This window comes from Dermacentor albipictus, chromosome 5, assembly GCF_038994185.2.
Source record: "Dermacentor albipictus isolate Rhodes 1998 colony chromosome 5, USDA_Dalb.pri_finalv2, whole genome shotgun sequence".
NCBI classification, from domain to species: Eukaryota; Metazoa; Arthropoda; class Arachnida; order Ixodida; family Ixodidae; genus Dermacentor; species Dermacentor albipictus.
Genome location: NC_091825.1, coordinates 79,588,250 through 79,606,036, shown reverse-complemented (window position 1 = coordinate 79,606,036; position 17,787 = coordinate 79,588,250). Strand labels below are relative to the sequence as shown.

General features: G+C 47.9%; 1 protein-coding gene across 3 annotated transcripts in view; it reads left to right on the top strand.

Moving 5' to 3' along the window:
• LOC135910807 (prestin-like) overlaps window positions 1-17,787 on the top strand; it is a 271,569-nt gene that overhangs the window by 51,939 nt on the left and 201,843 nt on the right. The window contains exon 1 of one of the 3 annotated variants that reach the window (XM_065442916.2): window positions 14,962-15,852. The exons of the other annotated variants lie outside the window; for them this stretch is intronic. Coding sequence (XP_065298988.1) covers window positions 15,789-15,852 — 64 coding nt within the window. The 5' untranslated portion in view covers window positions 14,962-15,788. Of the gene's footprint in view, window positions 1-14,961; window positions 15,853-17,787 lie in introns of those variants that run through there. 3 annotated transcript variants of the gene reach the window in all.

Sequence of the window (17,787 nt, the reverse complement as noted above, 5' to 3'; positions counted from 1 at the left end):
TGTGCGCGAGCCCACTCGTTGTCTCACCTGTATCCGAAGTACAGATCAGCGGCTCTAGCCTCGTGTATGTCTCCTACACCTTGTAGGGCTATAGCGGTGTTGAACGCATCGACGTCCTTATTGGAGTAGAAGAGCAGCACAGCCCCGGCCGCAACGAACAAGGCTCGATCGGCGCTGACTAACCGACTCTCGATGGTGCGCAGCTGTTCCGCTTAGAGGGCCCTCCCATCCCCGATTTTCGCGAGCACTGCCGAGAACGCCTCGTCGTATTGACGCACAACCTGCCTCAAAGGGAAGTAGGAGATATGATGCTACTTTGCCTCGGGGCTGAACTCCTTGCTGTGACCGCGTGCGCGCCTAAAGACCTCGTTCGCACGAACCGGAGGCAGTTGTCGCAGATCGCCGCACACTGTGATGTCCAGACCGCCGAACGAGTCGTCGTACTTGAACGTGATCTGTAGGTCGTTTGCCTATAGAGTCATGCCCCCTACAGTGTCATATGCCTCATACCCCTATAAACGCGGCCCACATGATGAACGGTTTTGCACGCGCACACCAAGAGACGTTGGAAACTAGCCTGAGCCAACTCCACTGTAAAAAAAAAAAGAAAAGAAAAAAGAAAGAAAAGCGGGACGTTTTTTCTTCTACTTCCGAATGTTAGGACATGGTCAGATTCTGTGTGATTTCCGCCTACAAAGTGAAACTTTCTCATAGGCGATTCCTCCACGAATCTGGCTGCACAGAGAGAGATACAAATGAGGTATAGGCAGGGAGGCTAACCAGAGTTAAAGCCTCCGGTTTGCTACAATGCACTAAGGGAAGGGAAAGGGAAAGTAAAGAAAGAAAGAGGAGAAAGGCGGGAAAAAAAATAAGGACGGGATCATTATAATCTTTCCAATAGGTCACTGCCACGTAAGAAGGTAAACAAAGCCTTGACCGACTTTTGGTGCGACGACAGTTCATACGAATCTGGATGGAAAGTCTGAAGCTGTGGTACTTGTAAAAACTAGAATTTTAGTTTACTCGTCAGTTTTCTGAATAACGTATTCGATATTAGCGAAATAGAGAACAATCCAAACGGCATTTTCGAGCTCCGTGCTCCCTGAACGCGATGATATGATCTCGACCGGGTGATGCTGTTCTTCACCGCAGGAATCAGGAAACTACGACGAAGCCGGGCATCGGGATGGTGAAAAAAAAGTAGAAACGATTGTATTCACTTCATTAATACATGGCGGTGACTCTCATCCGAGTCTCGAGTGGTTCTGATTAACACGGGGGCCAGGACGGCCTTAAATAATCCCTTGCGGTCTTGTGGTCGTCGCCGTCTTCTTCAGGAGCCCCTGGAAGTAGGTTCTATCGGCGACAACCTCTTGCCCTTCGGATTTTCTTTCCTTCGCCTTTCCCTTTGTGTCAGCTCGAGTAAAAAGGGGCGGCGCTATTTCGGAGAAGAGGGCCATTATGTTGACATGGGGATGCCCGCTTGAACGCTTCCCACACCTGACAGGCTGTTGTCGTCCAGGCTTACCGGCTTACCATCACAGCCTTTTTGGGACGAGGCAAATCATCTTGGCATGGGAGCGTACGCCTGAATGTCTCTCACACCCGACAGGTCAATCATTACAGCGGTTAAACGAGAATATGATTAGGGCCGTCGGCGCGTTAAAAGCGGATAAAGCAAAAATTGTATCAGGTCGTGTATCTATTTTTCACGGGTAATACCTATGTTATCTTTATGCGCAGTAACAGTTGAGACAAATATAACAAAGCGCTCGCACACGCTTGGGTCACAGAAGTGCATGACGGCATTTCGAAGCATTCAGATTTATCTAACTTTGCCATTTTTTGCCTAAATATGCTGATGGCAATAAAAAATGTACCTGCTGCCACTCGCTACAGTATCAATGTGGTTTTCGAAATTCAAAATAAATTTTGAGGAGTGCAGATATTCTGGCTAGCCGAAAATAAAATAAAAAGACGAAAGCTTAGAAACTAATCTTGTTGGGCTTGCGCCTGCGGCTTAGAAATCTGAGCAGCTTTCCATTATCGTCATATAGGTGCTTATCGCACGATCCATTCTAAAGCTCTGCTGCTTGCCTTATAAAACAAAGCACAGCAATTGAAATGCTATTTGCGTGGCAACCATAGTGTATACCTACTTTCGAACCCGGCATAAATTTGAGATCATCGAATGACGGCAAAAACAGACAAGAAACAAGCAAACAAACTGACAAAAAGAATTTTTTTTCTTATGCCAATCAACATTTGCATTTACGCGTGAGACGCTTTTACCAACTGAGCTATCGTAGCGCCAATTTCCCATCCACTTTCTGGGGTATTTATGTTTGTCAAGAATATCGTTTTGGCGCTGGCTTTTTAATTCTTTCCTTTTCTCCATAACCTTAGCAAAAAAGAAAGCAAGCGCAATATCAAGAACATTTGCAGCCATATATAGGCACTTCGACCGATATATTTATTTTATTTTATTTGTTCGATGATATATTAAATGTTCTCAACTTTCGTCACCAGGTTTCCCACATTTAATTGTATGATGAATACACAGAAATCACATGAAAATATGAACAAATAAATGCGTTCGCGCACACATATACACAATGACGAGTACTTGCATCAGTGCACTTGAATCTATAGGCAATGCATAAACTTCGCTTTTGCCTAAATATGTCTTCAGGGTCAAGTGCTCCGGATCTGTCTAGGCCTGCCTCAGAGTGCTTCAACAGTTGCTACGATAGCAATCGCTAGAGATCACCCTGTCAAGACGCACATTGAAATTGAAGTACTCAGCACCCATATAAGGCATCTAGCCAGGACACCTCGTCACCATTTAGCCTCTCTACCAGCGGACAGACCAAACTCATCTTTCAGCCAAACGATAACTGCATATGATGAATCATTGCCAGCTTGCTTCACTCCGGATGCGAGACCTTCGATCCCTCCATGGTGCCTCGCTCAGGCAAAAATCAACCTCGCAATATCTGGTATCTCGAAAAAAGCTGATCTGTCATCACCAGCCCTCAGACAGCTCACGCTACTATATTTGTACGAGAACTACCGAGACCTACCGGCCCCTGCTCTAAAACAGCTGAGCTTACTTCTTCTTCATGAAAAGTACAGCAACCACGTGCACATCTATACCGACGGATCGGCTACGTCGTGCAGTTCTGGTGGTGCCGTGGTTATACCAACGCGAGGAATGACACTGCGGTTCAAGACATCGCATGTCACGACCTCAACGGCGGCAGAACTAACGGCCCTGCGTCGAGCACTGGAATTCATTGATTCGGAAAGACCCAGAAAATGGGCTGTGTTCTGTGATTCAAAACCGGCATTACAATGCACGCAGTCAGTTCTACGACACGGATGTCATGACCAATTTACATACGAAGCCGTGAAACTTCACCATGATGTCCAACAAAAAGGCCACGAAGTCGTTTTTCAGTGGGTACCTGGCCACTGTGGAATCAGTGGCAATGATTCCGCCGATAACGCTGCTCGCACAGCTCATCAAGAAGAGCACAGCGTTCCGATTCCGCTTTCGAGGACTGACGCTGCAAGGCAGCTTCGACACCTGGCACGTAGCCTCACAGTGACCGAGTGGAACTCGCAAAACTTACGACTGACATGACTACATCGACTAAACCCCTCCCTGCAGCTCCGACCTCCACCCGGACTTCCTCGAAGTGAAGCTACGCTTCTCTGTCGCCTTTGGTTAGGAGTGGCCTTCACAAAGGCATACTCTACATTAATTGGAGTGACTGACAGTGCAGCATGCGAGGTCTGTGGCACCGAAGAAAACATCGACCACCTGCTGTGCCACTGTCCAAGATATGGCCTAGAGAGACAAGAACTTGCCAAAGCTTTCAAAAAACTGGACAATCGGCCGCTTTCTGTGCAGGCGCTGCTGGAACACCGCCCCCATCGCCCGTCGGCCCATAAAGCGGTGAAGGCGCTTTTGTGTTTCTTAAGGACGACGGGTTTGTGTGACCACCTGTGACTATTAAGGCAATTTCTGTAAAACCACACGCGTCAGCGAACTTGCCGCAATTTCCTTCTTTCCTTCCCTCCTCTCTCTCCCTGTGATCTTTGCTTTCCCCTTTCCCATTCCCGCGGTGTAGGGTAGCCAACCGGACGTTATTCTGGTTAACCTCCCTGCCTTCTTCTTTTCTCTTTCCTCCTCCTACCGTGATTCTACGCATATTTACACTGGTGGATCTGTCCTTCCAAGCAGCTCCGCGGCGGCAATCGTCATACCAGCGAAAGCTACAACAATTAAATTTAAGACGACCCACGCGACAACATCGACCGCAGCAGAGCTCGCAGCGCTCTTTACTGCCCTTCATCACATTGGTGATAAACCGCCACACAAGTGGACAATATTCTGCTATTCGAAGGCGGCAGTGCAGTCTCTGCTGTCACCTTTACGACGCGGACCGCACGAACAACTAATATTCCATATTACAGAGACGTTACACCATATAAGTGATGCAGGCCATGAAATAACCTTCCAGTGGCTTCCAAGTCATTGCGGGATTATCGGCAATGAACGGGCGGATCACGCTGCCTGCTCAGCCCATACTGAGGAGCGCGACGTCCCAATTCCTCTTTCTAGAACTGACGCGGCACAAAAGCTCCGCCTACGGAGTGGAATGAGCCACATTTAAGAAATATGCGACTGTACTCACTTGATCCCACACTAAGTTTTTGGGCGCCATCACAGCTTCGCCGTAGAGACGCCACGCTTTTATATCGACTTTGGTTGGGCGTTGCCTTTACCAAAGCCTATGCATTCCGCATAGGGACGACGGACACCCCAACCTGTTACCACTGCGGCCTTGAAGAAGCAATTGGCCATATCTTGTGCGCCTGCCCGCAGTACAGTCCACAGAGGGCATGCCTTCGCCACGAACTTGACCAACTGAACGACCAACCACTATCAGAAAAAGAATTCTACAACATCGAAAGGACCTACCGTCACAGAAGAAGGCCGTGCAAGCGCTACTGCGCTTTTTGCGATCTACCGGCCTGTGTGAATGACTTTAACTGGAACGCCTTTTGTGTGTGTGTCTCCATGTGGGCGCGTTCCTTTTTGTTCCCCTTTTTTTAGCGTTTTCCCCTCTGCCATCTTTCTAACCCCTATCCCCCATCCCCAGTGTCGGGTAGCAAACCCGAGACTCATATCTGGTTAACCTCCCTGCCTTTCCTCTTAATACTCTCTCTCTCTCTCTCTCTCTCTCTCTCTCTCTCTCGCGCGCGCGCGAGCGCGCGCGCTTTTCCCGCCTGCGATTCCGTTATCACGGCAAACATTAGCGTTAGCAGCTATGGCACAGAATGTGCAGTAGTTTGGAGCGTTCGAGAATGACAACGCACGATGTTCCCGCGTTCATCAAAGCTATGCTTTAAGCGTGTTAGACAACTGTTCATCCATTGAGGAGGAGTGTGTTCTTCTAATCCATCGATACACGAAATGATGAGAAACTGATCTAGTGGAAACAGTCAAACGGAGGGGCCAGATTATGCAAGAGGCTCTTTGATTTGTTTGACATCATGCGACCAGGTACTGTACAGCAAGTGGTTTTGTCGCCGGCATTGTTAGCATAGAAGAGCAAAAAAAAATTGGAGGACGCTTAAGCTTCGCCTTCAAGAGTGGGACGCGACAGCGTTCCCGTCGACCCGCCAAGGGGTATAAGACAATGCGCTACGGCACAGCGATCACTTACGATGCGCCCCGCATCGGACTTAGCGCCCACCTATCACGCGGTGAGCGTCGAGCAACGCAGCGTTCGGCGCGGCAACGAAACGTGCGCCTGAGCGAACGGAACGAACCAAAGAACTCGGTGTCTCGGAGGGGAAACGATCTACGCCAGCAAAACGTCGTGATCGGCACGGGCAGAGAGATAGATAGTGATCTAAACCGGGAGCACGGCGAAGCGTCGTCAGGGGAGAGGGAGTCCCGCGACGCGCCTGGCAGCGGTCCCAATGCGCGCGCGGTGCGCCTCCTATCGGGGCAGCGCCGTACATTGAGAGGAGGGGGTCTTCTGTGTTTGCCGCAAGATGGCTCTGCGTGTGCGGAAAGCGTAGAAGAAATGCAGCGGAAACGCACTTCGCAACTCGTGTAATTGTGACTTCTGTACGTTACACGGTCATAATTACCGATATACACCGCAGTATAACTTTCCACGGCTCGTTTCGAAGGCAACACCGCATTCACTAGAGGCGCGTTTGCACCGCTTGGAAGCATCGAACTCGTGGCTGAGTGGTAGCGTCTCCGTCTCACACTCCGGAGACCCTGGTTCGATTCCCACCGGGCCAATCTTGGAAGTTGCTTTTTATTTATGAAGCGCCTGCCATGATTTATCGCTCACGGTCAACGCCGCAAACGCCGACGCCGACGACACCGGCTTTTCTGCGACACGAGCTCCTTAACGCTATCGCGTTAAAAACTAAGGGCAAAAATCACTACGTACAACGGTACACAGTCATGATTGCAGGAACATATCACGCAGATTTTTTGCGGAACAAGTGAGTACATCGATATTGCATCTGGTGAGATCATTGAGTAAACTGGGCAGCCCGTGGCATAACATTTACTGGCCATAATTAGTCCGAAGTTGAGGAACACACCAAGTCTCAGGAGCTGGAGTTGTGTAGGGGGTTTCTCGTTTTGTGAGATTAGCGAGAGAGCTGAGGGCGCCAATATTTTTCTCATATCTTCTGTAGGTTGACAACAAGCGCAGGTTTTTTAGGGCAGGCAATTTAAGGGTACTAAGCGCGCTGAAAAGAAGAGTGGAATGAAAATCACGAGGCTTATTACAAATGACACGAAGAAATTTCTTCTGGATTACAAACAGCTTGTGAATATTTGTGGCTGAAGTTGTCCCCTATACGAGGCAGCAGTAATTTAGGTGACTGAAAAAAAGTGAGTTATAAATCACCAATTTCACGGATTGCGGCAGGTATCTAAGGGAATAGGCAACACCCAAAACCTGTGACAGTTTGCCGGTGAGGAAATCTATATGAGAGCGCCGTGTCATATCATGATCAAAGTGCACACCCAGACATTTGATTGATTGGAGAACTTCAATAGTACTGGAGTTAAGCACAATATCTCCAGGTAGCACGACATTCATATTTCTTGTATGAAAGAGCAAGGCTTTGGTTTTTGCGGAGTTGATTGTGAGACCATTTTCAAGAGACCACTGGTGTACTTTAGAGAGCACACTGTTAACACGTAAGACCAGTTCATCCAGAACTTTGGATGAAAAAAGAAGTGTGGTGACATCGGCATACATAATGTACGTTGCGCCAGAATCAATGTTAATAAAGTCAGTGACGAAAATATTGAACAAGAGAGGGTCCAAGATGCTTCCTTGTGGGACACCTACATGAACAGGAAGGACACTGGATGATAATCCATTTACATGCACAAATTGCTTTCTCTGATGCAAATAAGATTCAAGTAACCTGAGAGCAATGCCACGGATGCCATAATAAGTTAGTTTATGAAACAGAAGTTTATGATCAATAGAATCGAAGGCTTTAGATAAGTCGACAAAAACACCTAAGGTTAATAAACGTGCCTCAAAATTTTCAAGGATTAGTTCTCTCAAGTGGATACGTCTTGCAAGCGCACTAGCTACAATTCGTACATTGCAAGTATTGTTTTTTTATTATTTAATTGTTTGATTCAATTTCTTGTGATAGTAATGTACCCCAACCGAATAATCTACCTCAAGGACTAGAATTACGCTATCGGCCGCAGGCATTCTTTTTTTTTTAATTCTGGAAGACTTCAAGTTGATCGCCTATTCTCTATTGTCATCATGACTCCTAACAGTAGTATTTTTTCTGTCTCATCCTCAAGTTGACCTCCCGATCGACTTCCTCAAAAAATTGTCCTCTTTATGTTCAACACTTGCACATACGAAAGTGACAGCTGCGCTTCGTGATCCACAAACTGTGGCCTTAAGTAATTGTAACACCAGTGCTGGTTTTGGTCATTTTTATCTGGCTTGAGGCAATACTTACCTATGTATAATCTACATCAAGAAATTATAGGTAAGTGTGGTACTAGGCATCGCATTGTAACATATGAAAATTACGCCTGAGATCACAGTTCTCTAAATTGAGCCGTTATATTTTGTTCCAATCAACATACCTGTTGACGCGTAGAAAAAAAAAACTTGGAGGACGCTTAAGCTTCGCCTTTAAAAGTGGAACGCGATAGCATTCAAAGATACCTGACTGCTTCTCAGGCTACCCGGTAAAGGCAGCTAATGTAACCGAAATGCTTACCGAGAAACACTGGCGGCGAACGCTATATGCACGAACGCGAGCTTTCTGGTAGAAACGCGGCCTCTTGCGTGGGCCAATCCCGGAGGTAGTGTGCAGCCGCGCCAGAAAGATTACATAATTTTCAGGTTTCTGTTATCGTTCCACACTTCTAATATCTAAGTCTGAGAAGTTCTAACATAAAAGGCATGCGCTGTCAGTGTTTTGTTTCATGAGATCTGTTTGTCGGCTGTCATTCTCGAAATTTCGACGGATAACTTTATCAAGAATGTAAGACAAGGTATGAGCAATGTGATAGAATGGTGTGGCAATATAACCCGCACATACCACATGTCCTATAGCAAGGTGTGGCATATACATATACCTAAATATATACGGAAATTTTCGCTCGCGGGCAACTCCGCCGTCGCCAATGCCGACACCGGATTTTCTGCGACAGGGGGCCTTAACGCTGTCGTGTTAAATTAATCAGATATCAAAGCGAGCATCGCAATCACATAAGGTAGCGTCTTGGCTCATGCCAGCGATGGGCTGAGAGAAACGTAGACCCTACTTGTTTCACACAGACGCTGTACTGTAATTGCCATATTAACAGGCGTAAGGAATGTCGTCATACGAAAAGATTTCCCCGAAGACACTAAAATAACATGCTCGTTAAGTTGTCAGTGTTGCCTGAAACAAGTGCTTCCTTTCTTCGGAAGGACAGGACACTCTGAAGAATTGTCACTTCGTGATCGCGCTACAGCGCAAGCAGTCGAACTGCATACCTGGTTATACACACGTCACTGGCACAAAAAGCAATTCGTGCTCTAGTACACTACTTGAAGCGCGCCGATTTAAGAGAGCGCCTATAGTGTCGCTGTGCATCAACCCACGTGTACTCGGCGCTTACTCTCTCCCTCTTTTCCTCTTTCTATACCCATTTCCCTAACGCCCAGTGTAGGGTAGCAAACCGCGCGCTCGTCTGGTTGACTTCCCTGCCTTTCCGCTCGTTGCTCTCTCTCTCTCTCTCTCTGGTCCGATAACTACAATGGCGGATAGCGTTACAGCAGCCTTGCGTTATCCACTTCTACTCTGAATTCAAAAGAGTTCGGAGGCGGTTACGTATATAGAGGAACATAGTATTTTTTAGTCAGAATACTCTGCGCAATGTTATAGCTCGAAAACTAGAGACACTAATATATACGGGGTAGGCAGCTCTACCTAAACGTTGGATAAATGCTTATCAAAACCACTGTGCATAAATCCATCAAGTTTTTCAACATGCTCGTGAAGAACTAGTGCACCCTCAATTGCTATTAATAACATTTCACTTAACTGCGAGAATCAGCAGGTTAGCACACAACAGGTGCAAAGCTGGAGCCTCTTTCAGCATTTGCAAAGAAGGAGCCTGCCGATATTTACATCCGTACTACCCGTCGAAGCGTTCGGAATAGTCAGCACAGTATTCTTTTCCACAAATTTACTGCTTTCTATTAGTTCTTGTTAGAACGACTGGCTACTATCGCTTACAAAGGCTTGTTTTGACTTGTCAGGATTTGTTTCGGAGCAGACCAAGGAACACCGAAAACAAAAACTAAATATGAAACTTAATGGGTTTCGGAATGCGCCTATTTATACACACGCGAAACTCCAGCTGTACAACGGCAGCAATACATTTTTTTTTACATTGCGAATTATTATTGTCATTGTCAAATACAATTCTTCCATGCGTGCCGCCGCAATACAGAAGGTCGTGGATAAATGGGGAAAACATGCTTAAGTTAGAAAACCATAAAAAGAAAAATATGACTGCGTTCCCATCTATCGAGCGACTCCGTTACCCTTAACGTCGGCTTTACTCCACAGAACTGAACAGGTCTAGATGTTTGCTCGACTATTCACTTCTGGAGAGAGAGTGAGAGAGGAACGGCGAGGAGGTTAACTAAAAGACAGGTTTCAGGTCAGCTACACTGCACTCGTTTAAGGGGAAGTGAGCTACAAAGTTGACAGCCAATATAATAAAAGGCAACGGGCGCTTTGTCATAATTGCGCCCGCGCGCTCACTGCATCCTTCTTTGGCTCGCGAAGAGAATCGAGAATCGTCTCGACAACGCGGATTGTTCGCCACAGCGTCGTTCGTGGTCTGGTCGACACGTGACCGACGCTCGCAACGCAGGGAGACAGTCGTACGCCTAACTGCCGGATTTGTCGCAGGGGCTTCCCGACCGTTGCGGGGAGCAAGCGCTCCGCTCGCTGTGCAGCACCAGCTCCCGCCTATCGCCCAACGAAGTCTGGCGCGCGGAGACGCAGGCGCCGGTGCATACGCACGGCAACCGGTTCGAGCCGGTGCTGTCACGCTCACTTGCGCGTGATCCCATTGTTGTGCATAGCGGCCTTGTTTGTTCATCGCCTTTCTCTTCTTTTGAAGCCCCAAGCGCTCCCGCAGTCCTTATGCAGCCGCAAATCGCCTATGGCGGTGACCCGCTTTCCGTAACCGCTCACCCACCCTTCTCCACCTCCTCTCTGGGCGCGCCTCGAGTGCAATGAGAGAAAACGGGAACCAGTCCTTTTGTGCGGGAAGGAAGAGAAATAGAGAAGCCTTGGGCAAGTTGAAAAACACGCTTGCAGCCAGCCTGGGCAAAGGCGTGAACGAAGGAAAGCGAGACAAAGCCGATACTCGCAGCTGCGAGGCCGATTATCGCCTACATCCGGGTAACCAGCTGTCTAATGTCTATGGCCTGGAGTGTTGCGCAACGCTCCGGGCGAACAATGAACCCTACGGCAGGGTCGCTCAAGTGTAGGGAGTACATTCATTCGAGTTGCAACGTAGTGATCATAAGTATACCGTGATCATAAGCTTTCCGTGAAATCTTGCTTGTCTACTGCGGAAACCACGAACGTTGCGATACCGCTCCTGTTCCTCAGAGTCCTCAACCACAAAAAAATCCCCTCGTTCTCGTAACAGCCTTTATTACATCGGCGTTCATGTCTTATTTTTCGGTGGTTTCAGGCGGCATGCTAGCGGTTTCGAAGGACGCGGACGAAGAAGCAGAAGTGCTTGTCGCGTGAACTTTCGGCACCCTCTCAGTTGCTACCGACCTCTCGGAGATGTCTAACTTTGTTTAATGTAACCAGCTTCGTGATGCAACACGCTTTTCAACTCATTGGTTTGGACAATAACTTACCGTGATACTTAGGATTATAGGTGATTAACCTATGTTGCGCGTTCGAGATTCAGTTAGGTGGCCAATGATCCGGAGCCTATTGCCGTACGCATTTAATATTTATTCCAGCACTGCAACATTATAAACGAGTAACAGATCCTAGTAAACTCCGCTGCCTTTCTTTTCTTTTGCCCCACTCTCCTCCGCGCGCAAGACATCGTTGCCTCAAATTGTGCTTATCCACCGCGTTCTAATGTATGAAGTTAAGGAAATTAGGAAAACAATTGTCCGGCTGATTTGGGTGACCTTCTAAAATCACCAACCAATACGCAGAAAAAAACTGTGCATGACTTGGCTCCGTTTACCCCCTTCTCCCCTATTTCCTCCGGCTTTCCCATCATTTAGAATACTAGGCAGTCTTGTGGAATCACCTCCTAGCTTCTGCAAATTATCCAGAGCACTGAAATTTTGCCAGCTTGCATTTCGAGGCGTACAAAATCTCTTTTCACAATTCCAAGCTAATATACCCAGCGGTTGTATCGCGGTGGCTTTGTGACGCGACTGGCCGCTCGAAGCACATTGCGTGTGTTCGCGGGCTTTTTTCACGCTCGTAAAAACGCTTTTATGTAGCACGTATTAAACCGTAGAAAGCTGCATCGGAAGTTTTTCATCTTGCTCTATAATTTTTTATTGACACTTTTCATCTAACTATAATATTTGAGAAATTTATTACTTAATTAGGACTAAATATGTAATTAGGCGGAATGCAAAAAGGAATCTTGGTTCTGTCCAGGAATCTTGGCTGTGTTCACATTACCTTGGTTCTCTCCAGCTACGTGGCATTTGCATATATCTTTAAATCTTGGTCCGGGATAGTTCGCACACTCTGTATAGTACTGGAGGGCGGGCATTTCCCTATCTTTAAATCTTGGTGCGGGATAGTTCGGACACCCTGTATAGTGAAATGGAGGGCGGGGTGACACAAGAAAGGTAGACATAGTTACCATGAATGAAAATACCGTATGTAACCGATATGTACAAACGTTTAGCGCAGTGTTATTATTCACGTACGGAGTATAAACGAGGAATGTGCATCTCACGATGACCATCGAGGTTAATGCGATTACCATTCAAGCAGTGCAGCGATGCATCGCATGCACGACACACTACTTCCGGGTTCGGCCTACCTTACTGCTGTGAAATTTGTTCACAAGGGTGAGCCATGGCTATGAGGACACACCACTGTATGACGACGACGCAGTCATCACGGTGGAATGACGAAGGAACGACACCCATGGATCGATGAAGAAGGTATGACTACGACGACCTGACGACAATGGGCTGACGATTCTGAAATGATGACAGTAGTACAACGACTCGTGTTGTATCCATTGTATCCCTTTGTATCCATTGCATCCATTGTATCCCATTGTCGCCGCTCACGACGACAATGGGATGACGGTGACTGCATGGGGACGATGACGTAACAATGACGTAACGACGACGTAACGACGACGTAACGACGACAACATGACGAGAGTCGTAGGACGAAGCTGGAACGACCACGAGCACATACGTAGTGGCCCGAGCTAGTACACAAGCAGGGGTTGCTGGGTCGCGATTAGAGGCTACATAGGCAGGCTCAATGTACCTGCAGTAGGCAAAGATTTCCAATCTCATTAAAGACAGCTTCAACTGTAAGAAGTTAAATCGCATGCAACTGCCAATTTCTGCGCAAGATACCTTCAAGGCGCAATATATAGGAGCCACTTATCAGTCAGATTTAGCGAACTATGAATTCGGGCCGGATGAGAATGTAACGGCAATTCAGCACAATTACGGCGCCGTTAGCAGACGTGTACAACTGGCGAATGCTTAAAAAACGCCACCAAGCGTTTTTCGCTGCGAAGCACGGACAGCGCCTCACAGTGAACATAGACATCACACAGCGCATGACGCGGCGACTTTGAAGGTCCAACTCCACCATCACGTGGTTCGCAAAAACGGAAACCACGGTAGTAAAGAGTGTGACCGCGCCAAATCACTGGAAGCAATCGGTTTGCCAAAATGTGTCATGCATTAGCTAAAAGCTTTCTTTCAGTGAAATAAAAGCTACTAGGCGGATGCTAAGCTGCCACACTAACCTCGAGTTAACAATACCAGCTTTGTTGTTATCGTCAAAACTTGTTATCTCGCGGAAAATTTCTAACTCACGGAATCCTCCACAGGGCGGGAGGCACCGGTTCCACAACACAAGAATATCTCCGCCATCACGCCGACGCAAACACGACAGTGTGGCAGTGAAGTTAAAGATTAGATGTTTTGTTCTTATCCAATTCTTGCCTACAAAGCAGCAAAGAACAGCAACGAAATTAACCGGATGAAATAAGGATGCACCATCGTACTTTTTTTTTTGCTTATTTATAAATTTTTTCCCCAATCTACAGATTGCAGAGATGTTGATTTCGTATGATGAACACCAGACGTCGTTGGTGATAGAAAAACGAGCGGAGGCCACTGCTATCGCACAGTGGCCTTTAAGGGAGCAGCAACCACATTATTCCTCTTCGAGGGACTCGAATACTTCGACGTCTCTCTCTGCCGTCGTCGACAGAGTGAAGCACCCGACACACGCAGCAAAAGCACGCCACTTGTCGTTAGCGGCTGCTTTTCTTTCACTGAGACTTCAAGGCGCGCTCCCGATAGCTATGCGCATATATCACCGTTTTGAAGGGTTACACGAGTGTGTCGGTGACAAACGCGGAACCGAAGTGTTTTGCGCCGGAGTGATCGCGAGTGGCGTAGCCGAAGGTCATCTCCGCCAGCCGGCGTTGATCGGCTCCTCTCAGACAAGACGCGCGCGGCTCCCTTTACTATGGAGTCGCTGTTCGCCGCGTGTGTGCTCAAGATCTCGAGTTAAGCGAGGCCGCCGCGGTTTGCAGTCAGTGTTATTTATCAGCTGGCCTAGAGAACGCCTCCCCCCGTCGCGACGGATGCGCAGGCCAAGCCACTCTCTGTCTCGCTTGTCGATGATGAGCCCGCGTTGCTGATCGCCGCAGAGCGCTGCGGCGGAATCTGCTCCTCTTCCCGCGCGACGGGAGATCGAGTTTTACGCGTCCACCCGCAACTCCGGACGCCACAGTCAACGACCGGCCCTAGGCGGGTCTTCTTCACTGCATTCGGCGCACCACAGAAGCAGTGGAAGCTACCGCTGCTGCTGCAGCTATCTCGCTGTAGAACCAGAGGCACGTCGACAGCTCCCGGCTCCACGCACGCGGAATACGATAGCCTCCAGCGACTCCGTGAGCGCCAGCAAGCGGGCCTCACCGCCGATATCGGAGAAAAGACACCAACGGAAGAGAAAAGGGCGCAACACGTGGTTTCTTTATTTCTTTCTCTCTCATCAGAAGCCGCGCCTACTTCTGCGCCTCCCCTGACTTGGCCTCGGCCAGGAAGGAAACCCGACACAAGTAACGAAAAAAAAAAGCAGCGACCTGCGGAAGGAAAGAGACCGCGTGTATACGCCGATCGGCAGCGCGAACTCTTTTCTTTGTTTCCTCGGCTCGTAACACGCCTCGAACGTTCGACGCGGCGAGGGAGCTGCTGCGGCACTTGTGGCGTGTGTTTTGGGGCGGTGTGGCAGCGCTGTGCAACAAGGCGAGCGAGCAGGCGTTTGTGCGCGGAGCGAGCGTGAGGCGGCTCTTTCGGGTGGGTGGCCCGCGTGGAGACCACGCGTCAACGTGACTAACGGAACCTGTCAAAGCCTCGAGGACCCGCGGAGAGAAGGGCGAGCGTGGTTCAACGGGAGAACGCGACAGTTTTCTGGGCGGTTTCCCAAGAGAAAGCCCCGCACGGACTCACCTCCCACTCGGAACTTGCGCGTGAGTGTCTTGAGCGTGCGCGAGGACAAAATACTTGACAGTCGGAGTTGGTCGCCTGCCGAAGACAGATCGTGCGTTGATCTTGCGACACGGTGGATAAGCGCTGGCGTTGGTCGCGCTACTAATTTGATTAGCAAGAATCTCGTGAGATACGGTGCGCGGCCGCTTCTTCGTGCTGGGAATCCTGCGACGCTTCGTTGTCTCGGAGAGCTCATCGCCGAAACACTGTTGACGCTTCGGGAGTGCGTGTGTGCTGCGCCGAGCCATCTTTGCCGAGAATCGGGAAGGCACGACATCACTCGACACCTAGCGTGCGTCGTCCCGTTTTTTGTCGCTACTAACGTGGTAGTGAGTGAACCTTCTCATCAACGGAATTGTGTGACTGCCGTTGGTCTCTGCAACGCCTTGGTTTGACGTGTGAGGATCTCCCCGTCTAGTCTGACAAAGCAAGATGAGACCACCTCGTCGCAGGACCGGAAGCTGGAATGAGTACGAACTGCTGTTGGAAGATGACCGTGAGTAGTTACGCTGCCTAAGGTGGCTTTGGGAATTCTCAGATGAGACAAATAAGACACCTGCTGTCTTCTTTTTTTTCTTGGGGGGGGGGGGGAGATAATCAAAAGTGGGAAGGGGGATGTAAGCGACAGGGCAATACAATGGTGGTTTCATCTATATATACTTAGAGCCTGCGTCGCATTACAACACGCTAACCACTTTTCTTTGCAGAAATGAATTTCACTGTTTCAACAACTCGCTCATTTTATTGTAAAGTCTGTTTATATTCGCCGAACGCACACATCCCCAGCGGCGAACGTGCGAGCTCGAGGTCGTGCACCTTGGAGTACATTGTTACGGTCTCGGTCGCATGTGCTTCAATTGTTCTCGTCTTGGTTGATGTACAATGGCTCTACAGATGTTATAAAATAACATCTGTAGAGCCAACGATGCGATGTTTTGAGCACCTGAACACTTATCTGTCGTTTCCCACGTCCTTCTGCCGCCAAGTAAGACCACAACAACAATCGACAAGACGAAGTTTAAGTTGTTTCATTTCTTTCTTTTTTTTTCTTTCTTTCTTTTTTTTCGGTGACCATATATTATAGCTGGTTCAATATTTCAAATTTATTCATGTTTTGTCACCCCTCCCAACGCATTGAGTGCCCGCATTTTCTTACGACACACGCATATAAATTTTTATTATATATGTACCAACAAGATGACTATATAACTCATGAGTATATCATCAAAACTGAATGCTGGAACAGCAGTTTGTGTAGTTCCATCTTAACAAAAAACCAGCACGAAAGAGAGGGGCTGGAATTTTAAAACAATATAGCCTGAAAATTGACATTAGCGACTAGTATTCATTCAATATCGTTCTTAAATGACAAAATTCTAATTAAGTGTCCTTTTCTTTTTACCTACTGCCGCACGATTCATGGCCGGTCCCCCGCAGTTAGTTGAGCCATATCCGTAGGCACCAAACCCAGCCGAAGCGGCGACCAGCGCCCGCCTTTGTCGTAGCTTTGCTCGCCTAAGTCTATTTCGCGCTCGTTTTTTGTTAAGCCGGACCCACAACTTTGCTCTAAAGCTCTGCATGTCGGACGCGCTGTCATGTTATATACATGTTTAGTAGCCTTTTTGCTGACTTTTTCTTCTCGCATTTACTTAGATATCTCATCGAATAATATATGCAGTCTTAGCACACTTTTCGCGGCTAGCTGCCGTCGTGTATCTAGGCGGTTCAGCAAGCAGCGAACAATGAGTTAACGTTGCCTCGACACGCTGTTCGCAGCCAGCACCCACGCTGAACGCGCGCGTCTGTAACACCGCTTATAAATGTTTGTACCCCGCGCCGTCACCATTAGCAGTTCGTGTGACATTTCCTGACGTTCCCAAGCTTCACAGCTGCAGGGTTGTTTTGCTGTCAAGCACGATAACTTTTTTTTTTCTTCATAACCTGCGAACTGTCAGGTAGTTTCGCTACTGAAAGCTCGGCTGTCGGAATAAATACAACTAAGTAAAAACCAGGAAATATATATATATATATATATATATATATATATATATATATATATAGCTGTCGAAACTGTTAAAACTGTTAGCTGTCGAGCTGTCGAAACTGTTAATGCAATGAGACCGGAAAGAGAGACAGGGAGGTCAACCAGACAAGCGTCCGGTTTACTACCCTACACTGGGAGAATAGAGAGAGAGGGAGTACTGGGCGCACGTGGGACGATCGCACAGCAAAAAAAAAGTAGGAGATGGTGTAGCAGCGCCGCTCTTTTGCTCTCTGCACTCGAAAGGTCCAGAAATTAACTCTCTAACAATCTATGTTTGGGCATGTTAATATTTCAAATGTTCGGGCCTCACTCCAATGCTGATTCAGATTTCATTTCTATATCTGGGTATCTTTACAGTTTAGCTGTTCAAGCAGCGAAATTATTTAA